At 40.6% G+C, this 21,018-nt stretch overlaps 1 protein-coding gene across 1 annotated transcript; it reads right to left on the bottom strand.

Moving 5' to 3' along the window:
• Positions 1 to 298: 298 nt before the first annotated feature.
• Positions 299 to 5,357, bottom strand: LOC126272229 (uncharacterized). The gene is made up of 3 exons (XM_049974929.1): positions 5,330 to 5,357; positions 4,204 to 4,283; positions 299 to 1,601 (listed from the first exon to the last, which is right to left on the bottom strand). Exons 1-3 carry the CDS (start codon positions 5,334 to 5,336, stop codon positions 1,380 to 1,382), a joined length of 309 nt encoding a protein of 102 aa, XP_049830886.1. The 5' UTR covers positions 5,337 to 5,357; the 3' UTR covers positions 299 to 1,379.
• Between the last annotated feature and the right edge of the window lie 15,661 nt (positions 5,358 to 21,018).

Here is a 21,018-nt window from a genome sequence, read left to right as displayed (position 1 = left end):
CCGTGTCATTATGATTTCTTGGTGACCATAAGCAAAAAAGGTTCATTTGTTTGAACTTTGACTGGGAACCTTGAAATGTTTTATGGAGGTGGAGAATATGAAGCTCTCCACTCATTGGACTGTGATTGCAATACCGATTCAATGTGTCTATCCATGTTTAAACATGATGTGAAATTAGTTTCAATTCGACACAGAAAATATATTAAAGCTTCAAAAAATGTCACAAAAACCTCCTAGATATTATATTATCCCCTCTCTAATGATCAAGATACATCCGTTCAATGAAATAGCTAGAAAGTACGTGAGAACTCTTTTATTACTAAGTTTGGACAATTGCAGTTGGATTACATACAAAGTGTGTAAGTAATAAGTAAGATAAATAAAAATAAATTATGAAATAATACAAGTATATTTAATATGAGACTAAATATTAGTCACATGAGTACTGATCACATTACATAGATAGTATATCTGTTACAGGCGGATTACACAGGTCATGTGATGACATCATTTGTAAAGTTCTTTCAGAGTGAATAAAAAAATATCTTCTTCAGTGTAGCTGTAGCTCACACAGAGCACCCAGAACTCTCAGGATAATCACACACCCTCAGCTCAGCGTTGTACTGCAGGCCAGCTGGACACGGGATCAACCAGGCAACTCCGTTCTCGTCGCACTTGTAGAAGCTGTTACAGTCACTGGGGTTAGGCAATTGGCTGACGTCATCTGGATTCCAAGCCGGACACGTGGGAGCGTCTGCAGGTGGTTGCTGAGGGCTTGGGTCGTCACTGTTACCAGAGTCAGCGTTACCATTGTTCTGATTGTCATCAGAGGAATCGTCACCAGATGGGTTACTTGGAGAAGCAGACGATGAGCAACCAGCACTCTCTGGATAATCGCACACTCTTAGCTTTGCATTGTACTCGAGTCCAGCTGGGCATGGTATGAGCCAAGCAACACCATTCTCGTCACATTTATAGAAGCTGCTGCAGTCATTGGGATTGGGCAGCTGTGTGACATCATTTGGATTCCATGCTGGACAAGTAGGAGCATCTCCAGCTGGTGGATTCGGGCTTACCTCATTACCTGCATCAGAATTTTCGTTGTCTTCATCCCCCTGAGAAGGTGTATCATCAGACGGTTTGCTCGGTGAAGACGATGAGCAACCAGCATTTTCTGGGTAATCACACACCCTTAGCTCTGCATTGTATTCGAGACCGGCTGGGCATGAAATGACCCAAGGAACACCATTCTCATCACACTTGTAGAAGCTGCTGCAGTCATTGGGATTGGGCAGCTGGGTGACGTCATTAGGATTCCACGGTGGACATGTGGGGGCGTCGCCAAATGGTGGAGCTGGTGAAGCGCCTCCGTTATCATCTCATCCCCCACCATTTCCATTGTCGTCGTTAGCTGGTAGAGACACTGATGAGGAGCAACCAGCTCTCTCTGGGAAGTCACACACCTTCAGATTTGGATTAAACTCGAGGTTTGCTGGGCATGGGATGACCGTTGCGCCTCCAGACGGCTCGCACTGCAGGAAGCTTCTGCAGCTGTTCGGATTCGGAAATGGACCGGACGCTCCCTGGCATGTTGCACTGACCTGGAAGAAATTGAATGTTGCTCAGTACATCTTGTGTATCATGTCTTTGATGCGATTTACTTATCGTAATTGAAAGTCTTATTGTTGCCTTCATTGTTTCACTGGATGAGAACGTGCTCTTTCTAGTACATAAACTTTAACGTAGTATTGTATGATGATTTTACAGCGGCGTGTGTAAATTCCGAATTTCCTCTGTGTTGAAGTATAAGCTTATGAAAATGTCTCTTTAGTAACTGAATCAATAAATAGCTTAGTAAGTAAATGCTTTGTAACTGATGCCTGAATTTTCATACTCCATCATGAGATAGTGGGATTCCGACTGTATTAGGCATAACAACCACGATGAAATACATTTTCGGAATAAAATGTTAATTATCCCGGAGATACTGATTGTACGAAAGATCGCACTGGTCCTATTCTTCTTTGAGAAATTTTTAAATTTATCGCCTGATTTGCGGGACATTTGTGTAGATTATTTGTCTCTCAAAAATTTGCATTTTGACTGCTTTTTGTTCAGAGTCGTTATAATGCTGGTGCAAGAAATGTGTAACAGTAAAAATTAATGTCCGTTTGACTTCTTCTGTAATACAATGATTTCATGTTTTTTCTTGTTAAAGTTGATTCACAAACTCATTCGAATCCTGCAAGTCTTTAGATAATAGTACGTTAATGACAGTCTAGTCGTATGTCTGTATGAGGTGTCATACTGTTACTGACCTCTTTAATTGGACTGCAACGTTAATCCTTGGCAACTACCAATTAGGATGGCTCACAATTAATTCATACTACAGAAAGATTTTATTAGGCAGATCCAGTCAGTTAGTCATGGTACGTATCGTTTTTCCCCCTCATTTCAGACTAAAAATTACTTGCAGTTGTCATTAATAATTTGTGTGTGAGTACTATTATTGCTACGTTAACTTTCGAAATTGTTAATGGTAATGAATATCAGAACCGGATGCTACTTCGATTTTACCGTGTTCTCGTAACAAATGTCGAATACCAAGGGACCCGCGTGATCTGACGAGCAGTAAACAGAGAAACGTCTCAGTTAGGTAAAGAAACTTGTGAGCTGTTGAAGTCTGCAGTAAGACGAACAACTTTCCAAAAAATTATACTACATGGTACCGTACTGGCAATGCCTAATGTAAGCAAATTTCATAGTATCTGGTTAATAAATGAATATTTTTGTGTATGCTATATACGTATGTGAAGGAGTGTGGTAGCACTCTACTGAACTTGAAGTGCTAGTTAATGGATGGGGCAATGAAATTCTTAAGAAGTGGGTCAACTGACCAAGCGGATTGTGTTCAATAATCATTGTCCTCTAAAACACTACGGAACCCCGTGCTTCACGCTAGAGAAAACAAAGCAACCTGATATTTGGGTTGGGTGGTTGACCAAACAACGGGGTCATGGGCCCCATCGGGTTAGGGAAGGATGGGGAAGGAAGTTGGCCGTGCCTTTTCAAACTAACCATCCCGCCATTTGCCTGGAGAGATTTAGGGAAATCGTGGAAAACTTAAAACACGATGACCAGACGTGGGTTTTAACCGGTGTCCTACCGAATGCGAGTCCAGTGTCCTAACCACTACACCACCTTCCTCAGTGAGATTTACGGAAACAACTTGTTGTCACAAACCAGCAGGACTCTACTTTAGCTAAGAAGCTTCAACATATGGCTAAGAGGTAAAGCAAGAAAGAGAAGACGAATTTCACTTGCGGTAAATGTGTTTAGTATCCCTTTCGATCCTTAGCACTAAGCTCTTGCCAGGCGGCTAAACCCGATAACTGGAGTGATGTGAGCGAAAAAAAATTTCATTTATTTGCTATGTTTCATTTTCAGGTGTAATTATTTTTTATCGAGTAATCACGCAGACTATATCCCTAATGTACAATTTGCGTTTGTAGTCGTGTTATAATGCATAGTTTACTTTTGTAGTCGTACTCTAAAATCGATAGTATGAAATTAAATTCGAATACGAATGATAATGTGATCATAATATTCACTCATTCAAATGACTTACTACAGTTAAAACGTAATAGTGGTGACCAATTAATTGAATTCTAAAAAGTATTATCCATTTGCTTATTTCCTAATTTGTTTCCTAAATGTAACTAGCTAACTCTGAGAATATGTGTAATAATCCATTTAACTGAAATATCTGTTTTAACAGATCTTTATGTATGTTCCGATACATAGTGTGAGAGGAAGGGTTCGAGCCGGCCGTGGTGATCTAGCGGTTCTAGGCGCTCAGTCCGGAAGCGCGGCTGCTACGGTCGCAGGTTCGAATCCGGCCTCGGCCATGGATGTGTGTGATGCCCTTAGGTTAGTTAGGTTTAAGTAGTTCTTAGTTCTAGGGGACGGATGACCACAGATATTAAGTCCCATAGTGCTCAGAGCCATTTGAACCATTTGAAGGGTTCGAAAGGAACAGAATTAATATACTCTTGGAACATTTGGGGGAACAAAGAAAAAGTAATTCCAGGACAAATGCAATTATTAAGAAAAAAACTTTTTGTGAAGATATCTTATTACAAGAGTTTTTCCTATTAGCATAAGACCTCATTAACGAACTGATAACAGCTGGTAAACACTTACAACGGTCAGTCTGCGGAGGGATGCTGCACTGGAGCCTCCAACCAAAACCACCACAACAGCAGTCGCAATTAATGGCAGTCCTGAAAGTATAATGGAATATAATGTTTATCCTGTATAACGTTTGTGTACAATACGTATGCATGAAAGCCGAAATGAACTTTGGTTACAAAATGTTTTGACCAAGTGTCTTTTCTCGTGGCCAGCTAAATCTACTTTTCTTCCATACGAAACCATTTAACGAATTTTTGTCAGCATGAAGCTATTAAACAGCAACGTTCATCCATTTCTTCTTCCGTGTACAACAGAACGTATTTATATTTACAGTTTATTATACAAGAAATAGTTCGGATTTGAACAATCAGCACGCACAAACTACTTGTGGTCACAAAATTAGCAATTGTTAAATGACTATGATATGCTTTTGGAGCTACTAAAACGCAGTTGTTTGTATCCTTTTTCCGACAGCAGTTACCACCAGTTGGAAACTACCCATATAGCACTAGATAGCGATTACGGTAAAGCAGTAATCAACAAGGTGGGTTAATATTTTCCTCCCCATTTTTCCTGCTGCTGGAATCGATATTTGCAACATAGAACTAAAATAATTTAATTTTATACACTGTTAATGTAATGAATGATTATATTGGCGTTAATGTGGCGTTTCTTCGGTAGTCTGAAACTCGTATAATGGAGTACAACAGGAAGCGACAAGTTAGTCTGAGCTCCTATGTTGCACTAAAAACCTGCGCGTTATCAGAGAACGTCCCCGTACATAAAATTACAATCTGTGACGACGAGAAGAAAAATTCTTAATACAAGCTAATAACATTATGAACAGACAAAAACCTTATTAGTCCTATCTGTATTTACACAAATTGCCGATTTTCTCCAATGCAGTACCACGTATTTGGGATGGCAAACGGTAACCAGAGAGAAATTCTGAAGACTTGAGGACTGTGTGTAACTTCCGAAAAGTTGTACGAAATTTTCAGAAAAGTAGTAACAAATTCATAATCAAATTCAAAATTTCTGGTAACCTATGGGCTTGGTTTTTCTAAAACCTCAGTTACATTATTATATTAAAGGAGAGCGAAGCTCTGTTACAGGCGCATGCAGTGGCTCTTACCTCTCATGTTGTAGGTGTGTCTGCTCAGAGTGCCGTAAACGTAGCGTCCTAACGCTTAAATAGCTCACCACAGGTCCCACGTAAAGACGTCAACCACACAAATACGTATTAACGAACGTCAGCATCACTGATAAGGTCTAAATCGCTCACTATTGCGTATATCCCGTGTTTTTGTTTCATTTGATTCCTATCTGACAATCGAAATTTACGACGCGCGAACAAGTGTAATTCCCAGATGGCTTTTGATAAGCACTTAGATGTTCGAAGTGTGCTTAAAAATAGTTGAAACGCAAGAAACGACTCATCAACTGGTTACAACTAGAGATCAAATCCTCCATTAATATGGGGCACGAAAAGTTGTTAAGTGTTGCCTTTATTTGACAACAATGCGAGTAAAGATTTTGTGAACTCCTGTACGGCCCCAGTATTTTTCCATTTAACATTCTCATCTTTCCACTGAAAGCATCAAAGATTTTAAGTCACAACGGCTTTCAGGCAATTATATGTTATAACTATAACACGTCTCCGTTACAAAATACAAGAAGACAAGAAACAAGGAACAGGATTAAAACATTTATTACTTTTCAAACTTCAAAAGTTAGAAACACAATTCCAACGTTCCAGGAAAGAGAAAAGTTCAAATGTTTATACTTTTTTAACTCCGTGTGTTACACGACAAATATCAAAACACATACGTAGCATCTGGTCTCTCGTAATCGAATTTACAGCTTCAACAACGCGACGTCGCAGACATTCAAGAGTGTCAGGCAAAGGTTAGATAAAACACCCTGTGTTTTACGTAACTCCACAAAAAAGTCGTGATTTTGATTCTGTGAATTCTATAACAAGAAACCAGTTGCTTCAAGTGTGGCAGGAAATGAGCCACTAATTGATGTTCGTCATGTAAAACAAGGTGCTCACACTGAATGCATAAAAATGTGAACTTTTCTCATTCCAGAAAAGTTGGAACTGTGTTTCTGACCCTTCTGGTTCGGAAACAATAAGCGTTTGAAATCTGTTCCTTGTTTTTGAATAGCCCTGTACTTTGATGTTTGTACAGAACTTTCAAATTGTTCGTAAACATCAAAATATTTCCTAAAACTGAAAATAAAAATAGCTTTTATAAGAAATGAGGAACAGTCTTTGAGACTTTCTGAAGATCTTTCTTCTGACACATAGCAGTTCTTCTTAGAGTGCCATAGCTTTTTAGTGGTCGTACTGGGGACTCTAATGAGTAAACTATAGTGAACGCTCATAATAAAAATGCAGCTCTTTACAAGCATGCATAATTCAAACTTGTGTCACTTACCATAAAAGAAGTCACTGATAAGTTAGTTACGCATAATTATTCCCGCACAGGTGCAATGCTTGCCTGTACATGAGAAATTGTGACCTCCACTTATTCTGTAAAACGTCTCGAAATTGGTATTGTTTCAGATCTATCTATTGCGCAACCAAAGGTGGTTTATAATTTCACAAACATGTTTTATGACCTTTCGCCCTCACCGAAGAGTCATTTTATTTAGTTCTGTAAAATGTAAGCACATTTTAAGTAATAATTGTTGTATATAATATACGTGGTGGTCCATTGATAGTGCCGGGCCATATGTCTCACGAAATAAGCATTAAATGAAAAAACTGGAAAGAATGAAACTCGTCTAGATTGAAGGGGGAAAACTGATTGCGCTATGGTTGGCCCGCTAGATGGCACTGCCATAGGTCAAACAGATATCGACTGCATTTTTAAAAATAGGAACCCCCATTTTATTACATATTCGTGTAGTACGTAAATAAATATGAATATTTTAGTTGGACCACTTTTTCAGCTTTGTGATAGATGGCGCTGTAATAGTCACTAACGTATAAGTACGCGGTATCACGTAACATTCAGCCAGTGCGGACGGTATTTGCTCTGTAACAGATTAGCCGTGTTAAAATGTACCGTTTACCAATCACGGAAAAGGTCGATATCGTTTTGATGTATGGCTATTGTGATCAAAATGCCCAAAGGGCGTGTGCTCTGTATGTCGCTCGGTATCCATCATACTAGGGTAGCTCAGTTAGATTGTTGTGCATCAGCTATTGGTCACGCAGTGCGCGGTAGCCAGTGTTTTCAAGTTACGTACCATTCATTTAGCCTCTCATAGAGTCTTTTACATTGCTTTGTTATGCGAAGAGTGATGTCATTGACTCGTTCCTAAGTGTACATAACACTATAAACGCCAATAGAATCCTATGCCTGAAAGAACATCGTGAAACTGGAATTCACCTAGGATAACGAGCGACTAACACGTACCGAAATTCAGATGTGGATCACTATCTATATCAAAGCAACAAGAGATGAAGTCGCCAGTGGACAACGTAATATGATGGCGTTCAATAGGTAATGTAAAACATCGTTTTCTTAAAGCAAACCGGTTTATTCAGGATTGCAATAATTCCCATACAAAATATTATTTTCCACTCTTTTGGCTGCAAAACCCTTTTTTTCAAACAGTTACCGTTCAATGGAACAGGCTTACGCTACCTTATTAGGAGAGTCTGTATGGCCACATGGTACCACTCCACTGGTCGACGTCGGAGACAACGTCGTAACGTCGTTACGATCAGCCTCATAACGTGCAAGCAATTCCGTACAGATGGTTCGTCGTTGCTCTTCATAGTCTGCAGTTAGCTGGCAAGTTGCAGCTCCTGGAAACGTTCGTGCAAATCAGATAAAGCTGTGGGAAGATTTTTGTCTGTTCCCCGTCCCAAATCGAAGAAGATCTATCGAAATGTAAGTTAAAAAGCGTTTTGTCCGTATTGAGTAATGGAGACCAGGAAGAATACATTACATACACGGGCTAGTTACCAGCGTGCAAAATAGGTAATGAAACAGACCACTTAAACATTACATTACAGACGAAAATTCAGCTTGAGCTCAGCCAACTAAATCAAAACCTTTATATTCTGATCTCGGCACACGACTAAGTGGAGAACCGGAACGGTGCCACATCAACTAAAAGTAATTCAGCTGCGGTTTATGGGACTGAGACTGCAAACAATAAGCCTTAACACCGTAGTTATGTTACAGTATCTTTACACGAACCCGCATGTAGATCTTGAGGCGTCCGTGGAAAGAATCAGAGCGTTTTTGGGACAGGGAACACTGGTACATTTCCTAACAGTCAAACCAAGAGTAAAAGGTAAACAACCCGGTCTTCAAAGAGACATTGGCAGTCGCTGTCAGAAAGTTAATCACCAACAATTCAGAAATTTCCTCGTTGGATATCGTTCAGAGTGAGGCTATAGATGGTGCTTCGGAGCCAAGTCTTGAAACGAGATCGGTGGTATGTTCAGCGAAGGCATCTGTTATTCACCACCTGAAACGAAAGGAAAATCATTTATGGGCACAGCTGAGTCTGCAAGTGCAGCAACGCTGAGTTAAGTTACCACTTACAAGTCTGAGGAAACAAAAAAACAATCACAAACGTACACAACTGTGTCTACATGTACTTTTTCCGTGATTTTTAACACACTTGTATATTCCGTGATTTTAGTAACGATTTTATTTCTGAAAGTAGACCTGATTAAGGGAGGACATATTTTCAAAGGAGGAGTACTTCTACTGTTAAAATGACAGTCACCATTTCTGCGAGGTTCCAAAAAACATAAATTTTTGTCGTTATTAGCTCGTGTAAGAAGCTGAATGTCTATTGTAATAGTTGAGCGCTGAGAAGAACGTTTCTATGTATAATAACTGTTAACTTAAAATGTAAAATTTTTCTTTTTTCTGAAGTGAATATTATGCTCATCTTTCCTCTCCTAGCAATTACGATACAAAATGCAAGTAAGCAGAAGACTTAGGATTTTGAATGCTAGGTAGTACTGTGCGATCCCTGTTTTGGAATGAACAGATTCTCTTTTGTGAAAAGCGAAAATTTATGGAACTTGCCCTACCGACACAACCATAGTTGTTCAGAATCATATCTTCCTGACTTTCTCTTCAATAACAGCGTCAATAATTTTTCAGAGCCACATTACGATGCAATTCTTGAAAAGCTGGCCGGGCGGAGTGGCCGAGCGGTTCAAGGCGCTGCAATCTGGAAACGCGAGACCGCTACGGTTGCAGGTTCGAATCCAGCCTCGGTAATGGATGTGTGTGATGGCCTTAGGTTAGCTAGGTTCAAGTAGTTCTAAGTTCTAGGGGACTGATGACCTCAGACGTGAAGTCCCATAGTGCTCAGAGCCATTTGAACCATTTTTGAAAAGCTGTTTCTTAGGCTGGCTGCTAAGAAGAACTTCAATCTCGAGTGCGTTCGATTGCACTGCGGAGACACCACGCACGACTGCAAAATCAAAAAATTACTATTAAAGAAATTATGAAGCACGCAGCCACTGAAGCATTAAGAATGTGGAAAATGAAATACTCTAAAGTGGATTAACGATTTGGAATGATCATATTAGCAAGTTAAGACAAGACATAAAAACTTTGTTATCACCTAATAATTTGAATTACAGCGAGGATTATGAGAGTAAATCACTGTTAGTTGTGAAAGGAATCAGGAAAATTCAACGGGAAAGTTGGAACCGATATGTGAGTGAAGTAGAACATGATATCAATGAAAGACAAAACAAAGGACACACGATAATGGAGCACTTGAACAAACAAGAACGAGATATTTTATGTCTGTGGACTTACAATGAAGAAGAACCATAAATAAACACCAATATGAACGACTCTGTAGATCTCATAACAATGCTAGATCTACAAAACGTGATCAAAGAAACAAAATATAAAAAGTCGCCTGGCACTAATAGTATAAACGTGGAGCTGATTCAGTACACATGTGATCAACTAAAAGATGCACACTCAAATTTTATGAATTCTTCTGGCTAAGCAGACATGTACCAGACGAGTGGAATGAAGAAAGGAGATAAATCACAATCCTCAAATTGCAGAGAAATATTTCAGATTGTTCCCATAAAATAAATGCTAAAGTGGTAGACAAGAGATTAGTACTAGTAGCAGAAGCAGATATGTTAGAGTTTCAGTATGGTTTTAGAAGCGGTAGATCATGTTCTGATGGTTTTTCACTTTGGGAGAAGTAACCGAGATAGACTACCAACTTACTATGTTTTTATAGTCTATGAAAAGACATTTGACAAGGTATAAAAGAAATTGCTATGGGGAATCTTTTGAGGAATTTAGAGTTCCAGCGCATCGGATTACATTAATTCCTTTATTGTACAAACATAATAAAATAAGGATCCTTTCTGTGAGAAATAAGACAGTCTGCTTCCATCAATCAAGAAGTCAGCCAAGGCTGCCCAATGCCTCCCACTTTTTAATGTTTACAGTAACTATCTCATTCGTAAATAAAAATCTTAAACATGGTTGCGAAACAGCAATTGTGTAAATCCGAAGAAGTGGAAAACTCAGTAAACTTCTGCAATCGTATGTGTGTGAGTCTGCGTGTGTTTGCAACTGGTTGGCTGATTTTTCAACCTCTTCATTCATAAATGGTTAACTTTACTTAATGACACATTAAAAGGCAATAATTTTAATTTTATGACGATATTTCCTGATGATCGTATTGTAATAGAAGAATCTGAGGAAAGATAGAAATTTCGTTACACAAATAGAGTCGAATTGCCGCTAAGTGCGGAATGAGAATATTAACAAATAAAATGAAACTGATGATATTTCTAGGACTGGAACCCATAAGAGCCAAACATGTTACTGATGGACGAATAGTTGAACAAGTAGGAGAGTTTAAAAATTTACGGTGCAACTTTTAATTTCCCAAGTCTGATGACGTAGAGGTGAACCTGGGCAGATGCAAACGTTTCTGTGGAACAATACAACTACACTAAATATAAAGTACAGAAAGAGACATTAATTAAACTCTACAAAGTAATGCTGGGCCATAACACCTGATCAGCTGCGACGAACTGAATCATCAGAGATGAAGTACTTCCACTTTTTAGCGTGATTTTTGTTGTTGGACCATAAAAAGTACCGCTATTTAGACAAGAACTAAATACTGAACCTATTACGGATATTACTGAGGAATACTAATTGAACTGAAAACAACATGTACAACGTACGTCTAATGACAGAGTTACTAAAGTGGCAATGCAATATTACACAATCATGAAGAGGAAGGTGGAATGTTACTTAAAAGAGGTGGTGTGAACAATTCTGAGGCGGAGCAGGCCGAATGGCCCAATCCCCGAAGACAACGACGATGACGATATTGATGATGTTTCCATTTTTGTTGGATAATGGTTGTGTGGCATTCGCTAATAAACATACATGCAATGATAATTGTTACTCTTAGGTCTCTGATGGGTCCTGAATATCTCGTTGTAAAACTGGTGCTGCTTGCCCTGTATATACTGACTTACAAGAGTAGCATGTAAGTTCGTAAACACCCAATCTGCTGAATGTATCTGTTGATGTTTCCGGGGTCCATCGTTTTCTCTGTGTTGTGTTGTTTGCTTTTACCATATTAGAAGCCCCTGTTTGTTTAAAATGTTGCCTTTGTGTGACCTTCGTTATTGTTGTAGGTGAATTTGTGGCATTCTGCTTTGTGTATAGATTCTTGTCTTGTTGTGTAGTGTGCGTCTGTCATTTTGTCTATTTTGGACTCTTGTGTGTCGTTCTGTGAGGCCTTGTGTGCATTTAGCTTTCGTATCGCTTTTTTTATTTTCTGCATCATGAGGCTATGATACCCATTTTCCGTTGCTATTTATGTTACTATGTTTCATTTCTGTGTGTAGTTATGCTTATTTTTAAGTGTTCTTTGAAGCATGAATCTGAAGCTTGCTTGCTTGAATGTCAATGGATGGTCTGATTCATTGAATAGATGGTGCTTGCGGCGGAGGGTTTCCTATATACGGGGTGAGGCAACTAACATTACCGCTGGATATATTTCGTAAACCACATCAAAAATAGAAGGACCACATAAAACTCTTTGTAGGAAAAGCAGTTAAAGGAATGAGATTCACTAGAAGAGACTTAGGAAAATATAACTCTGACACAAAAGAAAAGCCTTGCTAATCCGGCAGGTTTTTACGTACTGCTCGTCAATCGTGGACCTTATCAAGTAAGATAAGCGGAGGAGATGGATGAGATCCATAGTACATGTCTGGTCACAGGGTTGTGCAGTAACTGCAAGATGACTACGGAGAAGCTCATTAAACCCTAGTGGCAGACTCCATAAGAGAGCTCTTGCACATTACTGGGAGATTCCGAGAATGGACTTGATCAAGCAATATCCTGGGCGTGTATGTTACCAAGTGACAAGAGACTCTACACCCCACCCCCTCCCGCCCCCACTTCCCCCTCTGGAATCTGGACTCTGAAGAAGTGTGGTGGCTTCATGACTCAATGACAGCCGTACCACATGTGGAACCACAAGGGTGAATATCTGTTGCGATGACAGACTACATACCGCTATTGGAGAGGTGCAGCTTTCTTTAGAGCACTTCAAGAGGCAGCGCCCTTAATGCTTGAATGAACTGGCAATGTTACACTAGTCAACATAGCATCTTTAGTGAAATATCGTGGAATCAGAATAATACCCCTATTCGGTTCTTAGAGCGATGACTAGTAAGCAGGTAAGCAGGATGTTATATCCAGGAAAAACAAAATTAGCTTTTAATGGTGCGCAATATATAATTTTAGATCCCTTATTCCAATAAGTGGGGTAGAGAATTTGAAAAGACGCGGTGACAGAATCAAGTTAGATATAGTGGGAGTTGGTCAAGTACGACCGTACGAATAGTAGAGCTTATTGAGTGACTGTATGGTTACAGAAAATATCCAATATTACACGACAGTTAAAGGTTTAAAATAAATGTCATTGTGAAAAGGCAGAGATTTCGAAATTACACCTCAAATTTCAAATTCAAATTTCAAATCATTTCGAGAAGCAAATGTGGACCGTGATCATGATTTATTGGTCATGAACTAGACATGAAACTGAATAAGACAGGAGATAGCACATAGATAAAATGAAACAATGGGTGATTTTTTAGAGTTTGAAAGAGATCATTAGCCAACGATGGACTGAATTAGTGGAAATGAATTCAACTGAAGACGAATGCCTAGCTTTGGGAGATGACACAATAAAGGCAGCAGAGGATCAAATAGGTAGAGAAATATACTTCATAAAAAATTTTTGAATTTGAGACAAGATATTGAATTTAATTGATGAAAACGGAAAACATAAACATGCAACAAATGAAGCAGACGAAAAGAGTGCGGGTGTTTAGAAATACGAGACTGATAGAAAGTACAAAATAGCAAAGCAGGAGATGGCTAGAGAAGTTGTGTAGAGTCATGCTTGAGGATGAGGTAGACAGGTACCACCTTAAGGAAAATTAAATACTTTTACAGAAAAGATAAATACCATTGTGAATATAGAACAAGTCAGCTCTAAGCTGTGGAAGGAAGTCGGAAGGATGGATGTGTAAAAGTGCTGCATTTGTGAAACGAATGAAAGAACGGCAGGAAGTGAATAGGAAGTAAATTAAGATGATACGGGAGATAAGATACTACGAGAAGCAAGTGACGGAACCATGGAGGAATTACTGAGATACTTGGTAGAATCAACCACGATAAAACTATTCCCGTGGTACGAAAGGTGCATGAAAGAGGTGAAGTCCCAGCAGACTTCAAGGACAACGTAGTAACTCCTGTTCAAGAGAAGGCCAGTGTTGACAGTGGTGCTAACCACCGAACCATCTCGTAGTTTAATAGGCCGTAAATGCAAAATAATGACAGAATAGTTGAGAAAACTGTTAGGTACCCACCTCAAACAAATGATAGTATGGGTTCCGGAGAACTGTTGCAACTGTTGGAGTAGGTGGAGCAATACTGACTCTACGTCCTACCTTAAAAGATCGGTTGAGGAAAGACAAACCTAGGTTTACGGTATTGATAGATTTATTGGCCTTGTGGACTGGAATTCACTCGCTGAAGTTCTGAAGATAGCGGGAGTAAAACAGATACTGGACTGCAGGTATAATATTTGAAAGACATAAAGGGCAAAACAGGTGAAACGTCACAGTTCGTAGTAACTCACAAAAAATCACCGAGTAAACCCCAAGGAATCTGATCTATATAAATGATTTAGGAGATACTCTGCCATCTTCGATTGTTTGCAGGTGACGCTGCCGTTTACCTTTTAATAACATCATGAGGACACCAACTCCAATTGCAAAATAATTTAAACAAGATATATGTATGGTGTAGAAGGTAGCAATTGACTCTAAAGAATTAAAAGTTGAAGCTTTTCATACGAGTACCTAAAAGAATCCGCTGAACTTCGGTTACACGATACATCACAGAAATTTAAAGGCTCTTAACTCAGCTAAACACCTAGGAATATTCATTACTAATACTGAAACGGAAACGAGTACATAGATAATGTTGTGAGGAGAACAAAAATGTGTATTTTTGGGAGAACACTTAGAAGATTCAAAAATCGACCAGAGAGACTGCCTATCCGTCCTCTGCTAAAGTATTGCTAGGAAGCATAGAATCCTTTCGGGATAGGAGTTATGGAGGACATCGAAAAAATTCAAATCAGGGCAGCTAACCCATATTATCGCGAAAGAGGACAGAGCGTCTTACTGAAATGACACGCGAGTTGTGGTGGCAATCAATCAAACAACGACGTTTTTGCAGTAACGAACCTTTTCATGGAATTCAATTCCAAAGTTCTTCTCAGATTGTGAAAATATTTTGTTGACGCCCCACCTACATAGGACAAATGATCATTGTAATCAAGTGAGAGAACTCAGAGGTCGCACGGAAATATTGAAGAGTTCGCCTTTCCCGTGAGCCGTTCTGGATTGGAATGACAGAGAAATGCTGTGAAATTGTTCGATAACCTTCCGCCATGCACTTAAGTGTAAATAGCAGATTATCATGTAGCTATAGATATCGATGTGATAAAACATCAAGAAAAGTAAATCAAGGGCAATTTCACTGTGACCGCTCCTGGCAAGACATTTGTAAAATATGTGTAATATATGAAAAAACCATTTATCTGTGTTCTTATACCTCATTTCTGTATGAACAGTTTTCTATTATGTGGATTCTGTATAACAGAAATAATCATTTTGCATTTTTATTTTTGTATTGTATTATGTATGTCAATTTTACAAATAACGCCTTTGATCGGCGAGTGTGGAAATCGGAGGATTAGACATTACTCTCTCTCTTTCTTCTCGTAGCCGTGAATGTTGTAAGAGCCTGTAACGCTCCTCGAACGCTTTCATTTGTTCTTTCATCGAGTAAGACGCCATTGGGCAGTGATGTATAAAAAATGTGTGTAATTTGAATGTTATGTTAATTCTGAATATAGAAATTGTTAAAAATAACTGTAACATTTGTAGCTCGCTTGCCCAGTATTTAATCCCACATTTTAGCACTTTTTAGAGAATTAGGCATTTTTTGTGACGCAGTGCTTCACCACGATCGCGGGAGCCACCGCCGCGGCAGATTCAAACTACACTCCTGGAAATGGAAAAAAGAACACGTTGACACCGGTGTGTCAGACCCATTGATCCGGACACTGCGAGAGGGCTGTACAAGCAATGATCACACGCACGGCACAGCGGACACACCAGGAACCGCGGTGTTGGCCGTCGAATGGCGCTAGCTGCGCAGCATTTGTACACCGCCGCCGTCAGTATCAGCCAGTTTGCCGTGATATACGGAGCTCCATCGCAGTCTTTAACACTGGTAGCATGCCGCGACAGCGTGGACGTGAACCGTATGTGCAGTTGACGGCCTTTGAGCGAGGGCGTATAGTGGGCATGCGGGAGGCCGGGTGGACGTACCGCCGAATTGCTCAAAACGTGGGGCGTGAGGTCTCCACAGTACATCGATGTTGTCGCCAGTGGTCGGCGGAAGGTGCACGTGCCCGTCGACCTGGGACCGGACCACAGCGACGCACGGATGCACGCCAAGACCGTAAGATCCTACGCAGTGCCGTAGGGGACCGCACCGCCACTTCCCAGCAAATTAGGGATACTGTTGCTCCTGGGGTATCGGCGAGGACCATTCGCAACCGTCTCCATGAAGCTGGGCTACGGTCCCGCACACCGTTAGGCCATCTTCCGCTCACGCCCCAACATCGTGCAGCCCGCGTCCAGTGGTGTCGCGACAGGCGTGAATGGAGGGACGAATGGAGACGTGTCGTCTTCAGCGATGAGAGTCGCTTCTGCCTTGGTGCCAATGATGGTCGTATGCGTGTTTGGCGCCGTGCAGGTGAGCGCCACAATGAGGACTGCATACGACCGAGGCACACAGGGCCAACACCCGGCATCATGGTGTGGGGAGCGATCTCCTACACTGGCCGTACACCTCTGGTGATCGTCGAGGGGACACGGTACATCCAAACCGTCATCAAACCCATCGTTCTACCATTCCTAGACCGGCAAGGGAACTTGCTGTTCCAACAGGACAATGCACGTCCGCATGTATCCCGTGCCACCCAACGTGCTCTAGAAGGTGTAAGTCAACTACCCTGGCGAGCAAGATCTCCGGATCTGTCCCCCATGGAGCATGTTTGGGACTGGATGAAGCGTCGTCTCACGCGGTCTGCACGTCCAGCACCAAAGCTGGTCCAACTGAGGCGCCATGTGGAAATGGCTTGGCAAGCCGTTCCACAGTACTACATCCAGCATCTCTACGATCGTCTCCATGGGAGAATAGCAGCCTGCATTGCTGCGAAAGGTGGATATACACTGTACTAGTGCCGACATTGTGCATGCTCTGTTGCCTGTGTCTATGTGCCTGTGGTTCTGTCAGTGTGATCATGTGATGTATCTGACCCCAGGAATGTGTCAATAAAGTTTCCCCTTCCTGGGATAATGAATTCACGGTGTTCTTATTTCAATTTCCAGGAGTGTATAATTGAATGAAAGCAGTTTTCCCGCAACTAAGCGTGCAGGTAATTGTACATTAAAATTATTTCTTTCAGCTTCCAGGAGGCCACAGTCGAGAGTTGAAGATTTTATTATCTCATTTTCAGATGGACATGGGCAACTGCTTGTACAATATCAGTGACCTTTGTAATTCATGTAAATCAGACAGTTAAAACTTAACTTGTGCGAAATCGAAGACTGCAGTGTTGACATCTGGTCTGGATAATAATATTAAAATCATTTGCATTTTTAGTTTCACACTCTCTTATTAGCCGTGGCAATCAATAGTGTTCAAAAATTACAAAATCCACTGCAGCTTTTATGTCTGGTAAGCTTTGCATACTGTGACATCTGTGCGTGTAATAAGAATAATTTTCAGTTCAGTTCAGAGTCTAAAGTGGAGAAAGACATGTTTAATTTAGTAATCAATTTCAGTAATGATACAGTGCTTCATTTCTAACAAGCCAGATAAGAGGTAAGAGAACATAGTTTTGCAAATGAACGATCATACATTCACAGCAGGAAATCTTTTAGCGTTACGCGTGTCCCCACATAACAGATCAGAGTGCACAAAGTTCCATTTTCAACTACAGAAACCAGTAGTGAGAACTGCATTTTATCTTTGGTGTTTGCAAAGATAATCAACACTTGGTTTACCTCAAGTTCTATGCAGTGTAAACTGTATTACAGTCAAAGATCATAGAAGTTCAGTTCATGAGTTTACTACTACCAAGCAAAGAATAACATTCTCTTACATTCAATTAAACTGTATATAAAATCAAAGTGCACGGCGATATGTAACAACACTCACTCGAATGAGATCGGGTTATACTGACGGATTTGGATTAGGAAATGTGAAACTAGAGGTAATAGAGGAGTTTTATTATTTGGACAGAAAATGAACGGACGATGGCCGAAGTTAAAAGGCTGGAGAATGCAGAATGACAACTACAATAATCGAGTTTAGAAAAGAGGATGTATGTGGTTCTCTGGATTACGAGTTGACATGATAAGAAAGCTCTTCTGAGGATAAATCTGGAGTGCGTATCCTCGTACGGAAAGGACACAGTCACCATAAGTCATGCGGAAGTACCCAGGCATCTCCAACAACCACCCTGCGATCTTCAGTCTTGGGTAGGATGTACTCAAGGGTAGAGTACTGTGCACCTGTTTGGATGAACGGTCCTCATGTAAAACTGTTAACACCCAGCTGAAAGCTATAATTCGTATAACAGCTGCCCCAAACAGATCTAATCTAGTTAGTTGTCTTACACCGCTAACCGGTATAACGCCTCCTGGTCTCCACATATATACTGTCCTTACGAGGGAATTCAAAATCGTAGTCTACCCGTGGGTAGGACCTGCTGCTTTTGAATGTTAAATGACTAAAATCGTGCCACTCAAGCCAGCGTGATGCCGGTGACAGGGTTGCTAGGGATTTTAAACCTCTTGACAAATGAAGGGGTCGGTGGGAATCTGTAACAAATGTGCACCTGTATAACATCGTTACAGGTGGTAGACTTCCAAGTCGATCCCACCTATCCGTAAGACCTGGACAGCCCCGAACAGATTCAGAGCAGCGCAGAGATGCTCTCGACAAGTGGAAAGAGCTGCCAAGTACACACCGTAACCAACAGAAGAATGCTGAAGATTAGATGGGTAGGTCACATAACTAATGCAGAGGTATGGAATAGAATTGAGAAGAGGAGGAGTTTTTGGCACAACTTGACTATAAGACGGGACAGGTTGGTAGGGCATGTTCTGAGGCATCAAGGGATCACCAATTTAGTACTGGAGGGCTGTGTGGAGGGTAAAAATCGTTGAGGGAGAGCAAGAGATGAATACATTAAGCAGATTCAGAAGGATGTAGGCTGTAGTAGGTACTGGGAGATGAAGACGCTTGCACGGGATAGAGTAGCATGGAGAGCTGCATCAAACCAGTTTCAGGACTGAAGACCTCAACAACAACAATATACACCGTGGCTGCGGAGCTCCACACCAGAATATTCGTCTTTGATGTATGTAACTGCAAGAGTCCAGCCTACTACGGTGGTGAAGAGGACTTCCTGCGAACAATTCCAGATGCTGGGCGCTGGATTGAAGGACTGGATATCCAGCTGCGCACCACGAACATTACTAAGTTTTTCATCTATAAATATGTGTATGTAATCAATGACATGTCTGTACTAGTCATACGCTAAATAAATAAACAGTGAAACGTGGACGATAAATAGAAGAGAACAATAGTTTTCGAAATGTGTTGCTATAGAGGCATGGTGGGGAACAGACGGTAAGGTGAATAACTGGTAGGGAGGTTCTACATGAAACTGGGGACAAAATAAAATGATAGCACAACTGAACTAAGGAAACGGATCAGTTGATTGGACTCAAGGTATCATCAGTTTGGTTGTGGAATGAAGTGTGCGACCACAGCTTGACTACAGTATCTGGTTTCATATGGATGTGGATTACAGTACTTAGGGTGAAGAGGACTGCACAGAATAAACTAGCATAGAGAGCTGCAGCAAACCAGTCTTTGGGCAGAGGGTCGCAAGAACGGAAACATCACAGAAATTAGATTTTCTTGAGAGTTTCAGAAACTTTACGCCAGTCTTTCATTTCACATAAAGTTACGTACTGGTCAAGTATTTTTAAACGTATTTTCTTGCTATCGGTAACTGAATTGACTTATTCTTATTTGTATTATTCTACGATGAGTGAAAAGTTCCTGAATTGCCGAAGAATCGTTTGAATCACGGCATGGTGTGAAGGATGCTGTAGATTTAACATTGGGATATTGCGTAGGTGTGTGAACTAAGGAACTAAACGAGTCAGTTCTGTGTTCTGTACGATATGCGGTAGATATAGGATGATTGTGGAACACATGAGGGCATCTGCCACCTTTAGGCTGAATTAGATGAGGCTAGGGATAATCTGGACAAATTGAGGAATGAGAGCAGTAAAAATAATTGGGAAGTTTCAAGATATAATAAGAGCAACGGGCATAAGACATCATCTGAAAGCTTTATGGTAGGTGTGAAAAATAAGTTCGGCTTATTGCTTCAGTTACATTAGACCGAGCGTCAGATACATGTAGAAGTAGGCACCGTTTAACGAGCTTACAGAAAAAGTGCCTGATGAAGATTACATTAGGATCAGTTTTACCATTGTTGAGATTGTATCCATTCTGAAACGCTGTTACGGAGGTCATTTTAATTCTTCCATCAGGAGAGTTAATTTAGAGCTGGAACGTCTGCTTATGTCGCAAAGTGGAGATCACGTGGTTGCGTGGTTCCTTTTGATCCTTTCAGCAGATAAAAATGTTCTAGGCAAGGACTTAATCTCAACAAGGAACGGACATTTCATCAAAAAAAATGAAAGAAGTGGAAAAGGCAAACTGGCTGGACTAAGAGAGAACACCTGCACTGGGGAGACAACTTCGTGAGTGATAAAATACCAGTAGTTACAGGTTGTCAGAGCAGAACCCATTCTAGGATAAGGAGGACAGAAAGGCCTTCAACCTGAGAAAAAACTAAACTAAATAATTCTGGAGAACTGAAAATGTTTGGCGGACAACACATAGTTTTCATCCAAACAGCTATATATCAGTCACTTTTAAATACCAACTCCTTGCATTGAATCAAAATATTCTAAATTCCAAAAGTAAACTTAGGATACTACCTATTATCATTGATAAATCGACCGGCCCGATAGCTGAGTGGTCAGAGCGACGGACTGTCTTGCCAAAGGGTCCAGGTTCG

The sequence above is a fragment of the Schistocerca gregaria genome, chromosome 5, assembly GCF_023897955.1.
Source record: "Schistocerca gregaria isolate iqSchGreg1 chromosome 5, iqSchGreg1.2, whole genome shotgun sequence".
Taxonomy (NCBI): Eukaryota; Metazoa; Arthropoda; class Insecta; order Orthoptera; family Acrididae; genus Schistocerca; species Schistocerca gregaria.
This window is presented reverse-complemented; position numbering and strand designations above follow the sequence as displayed.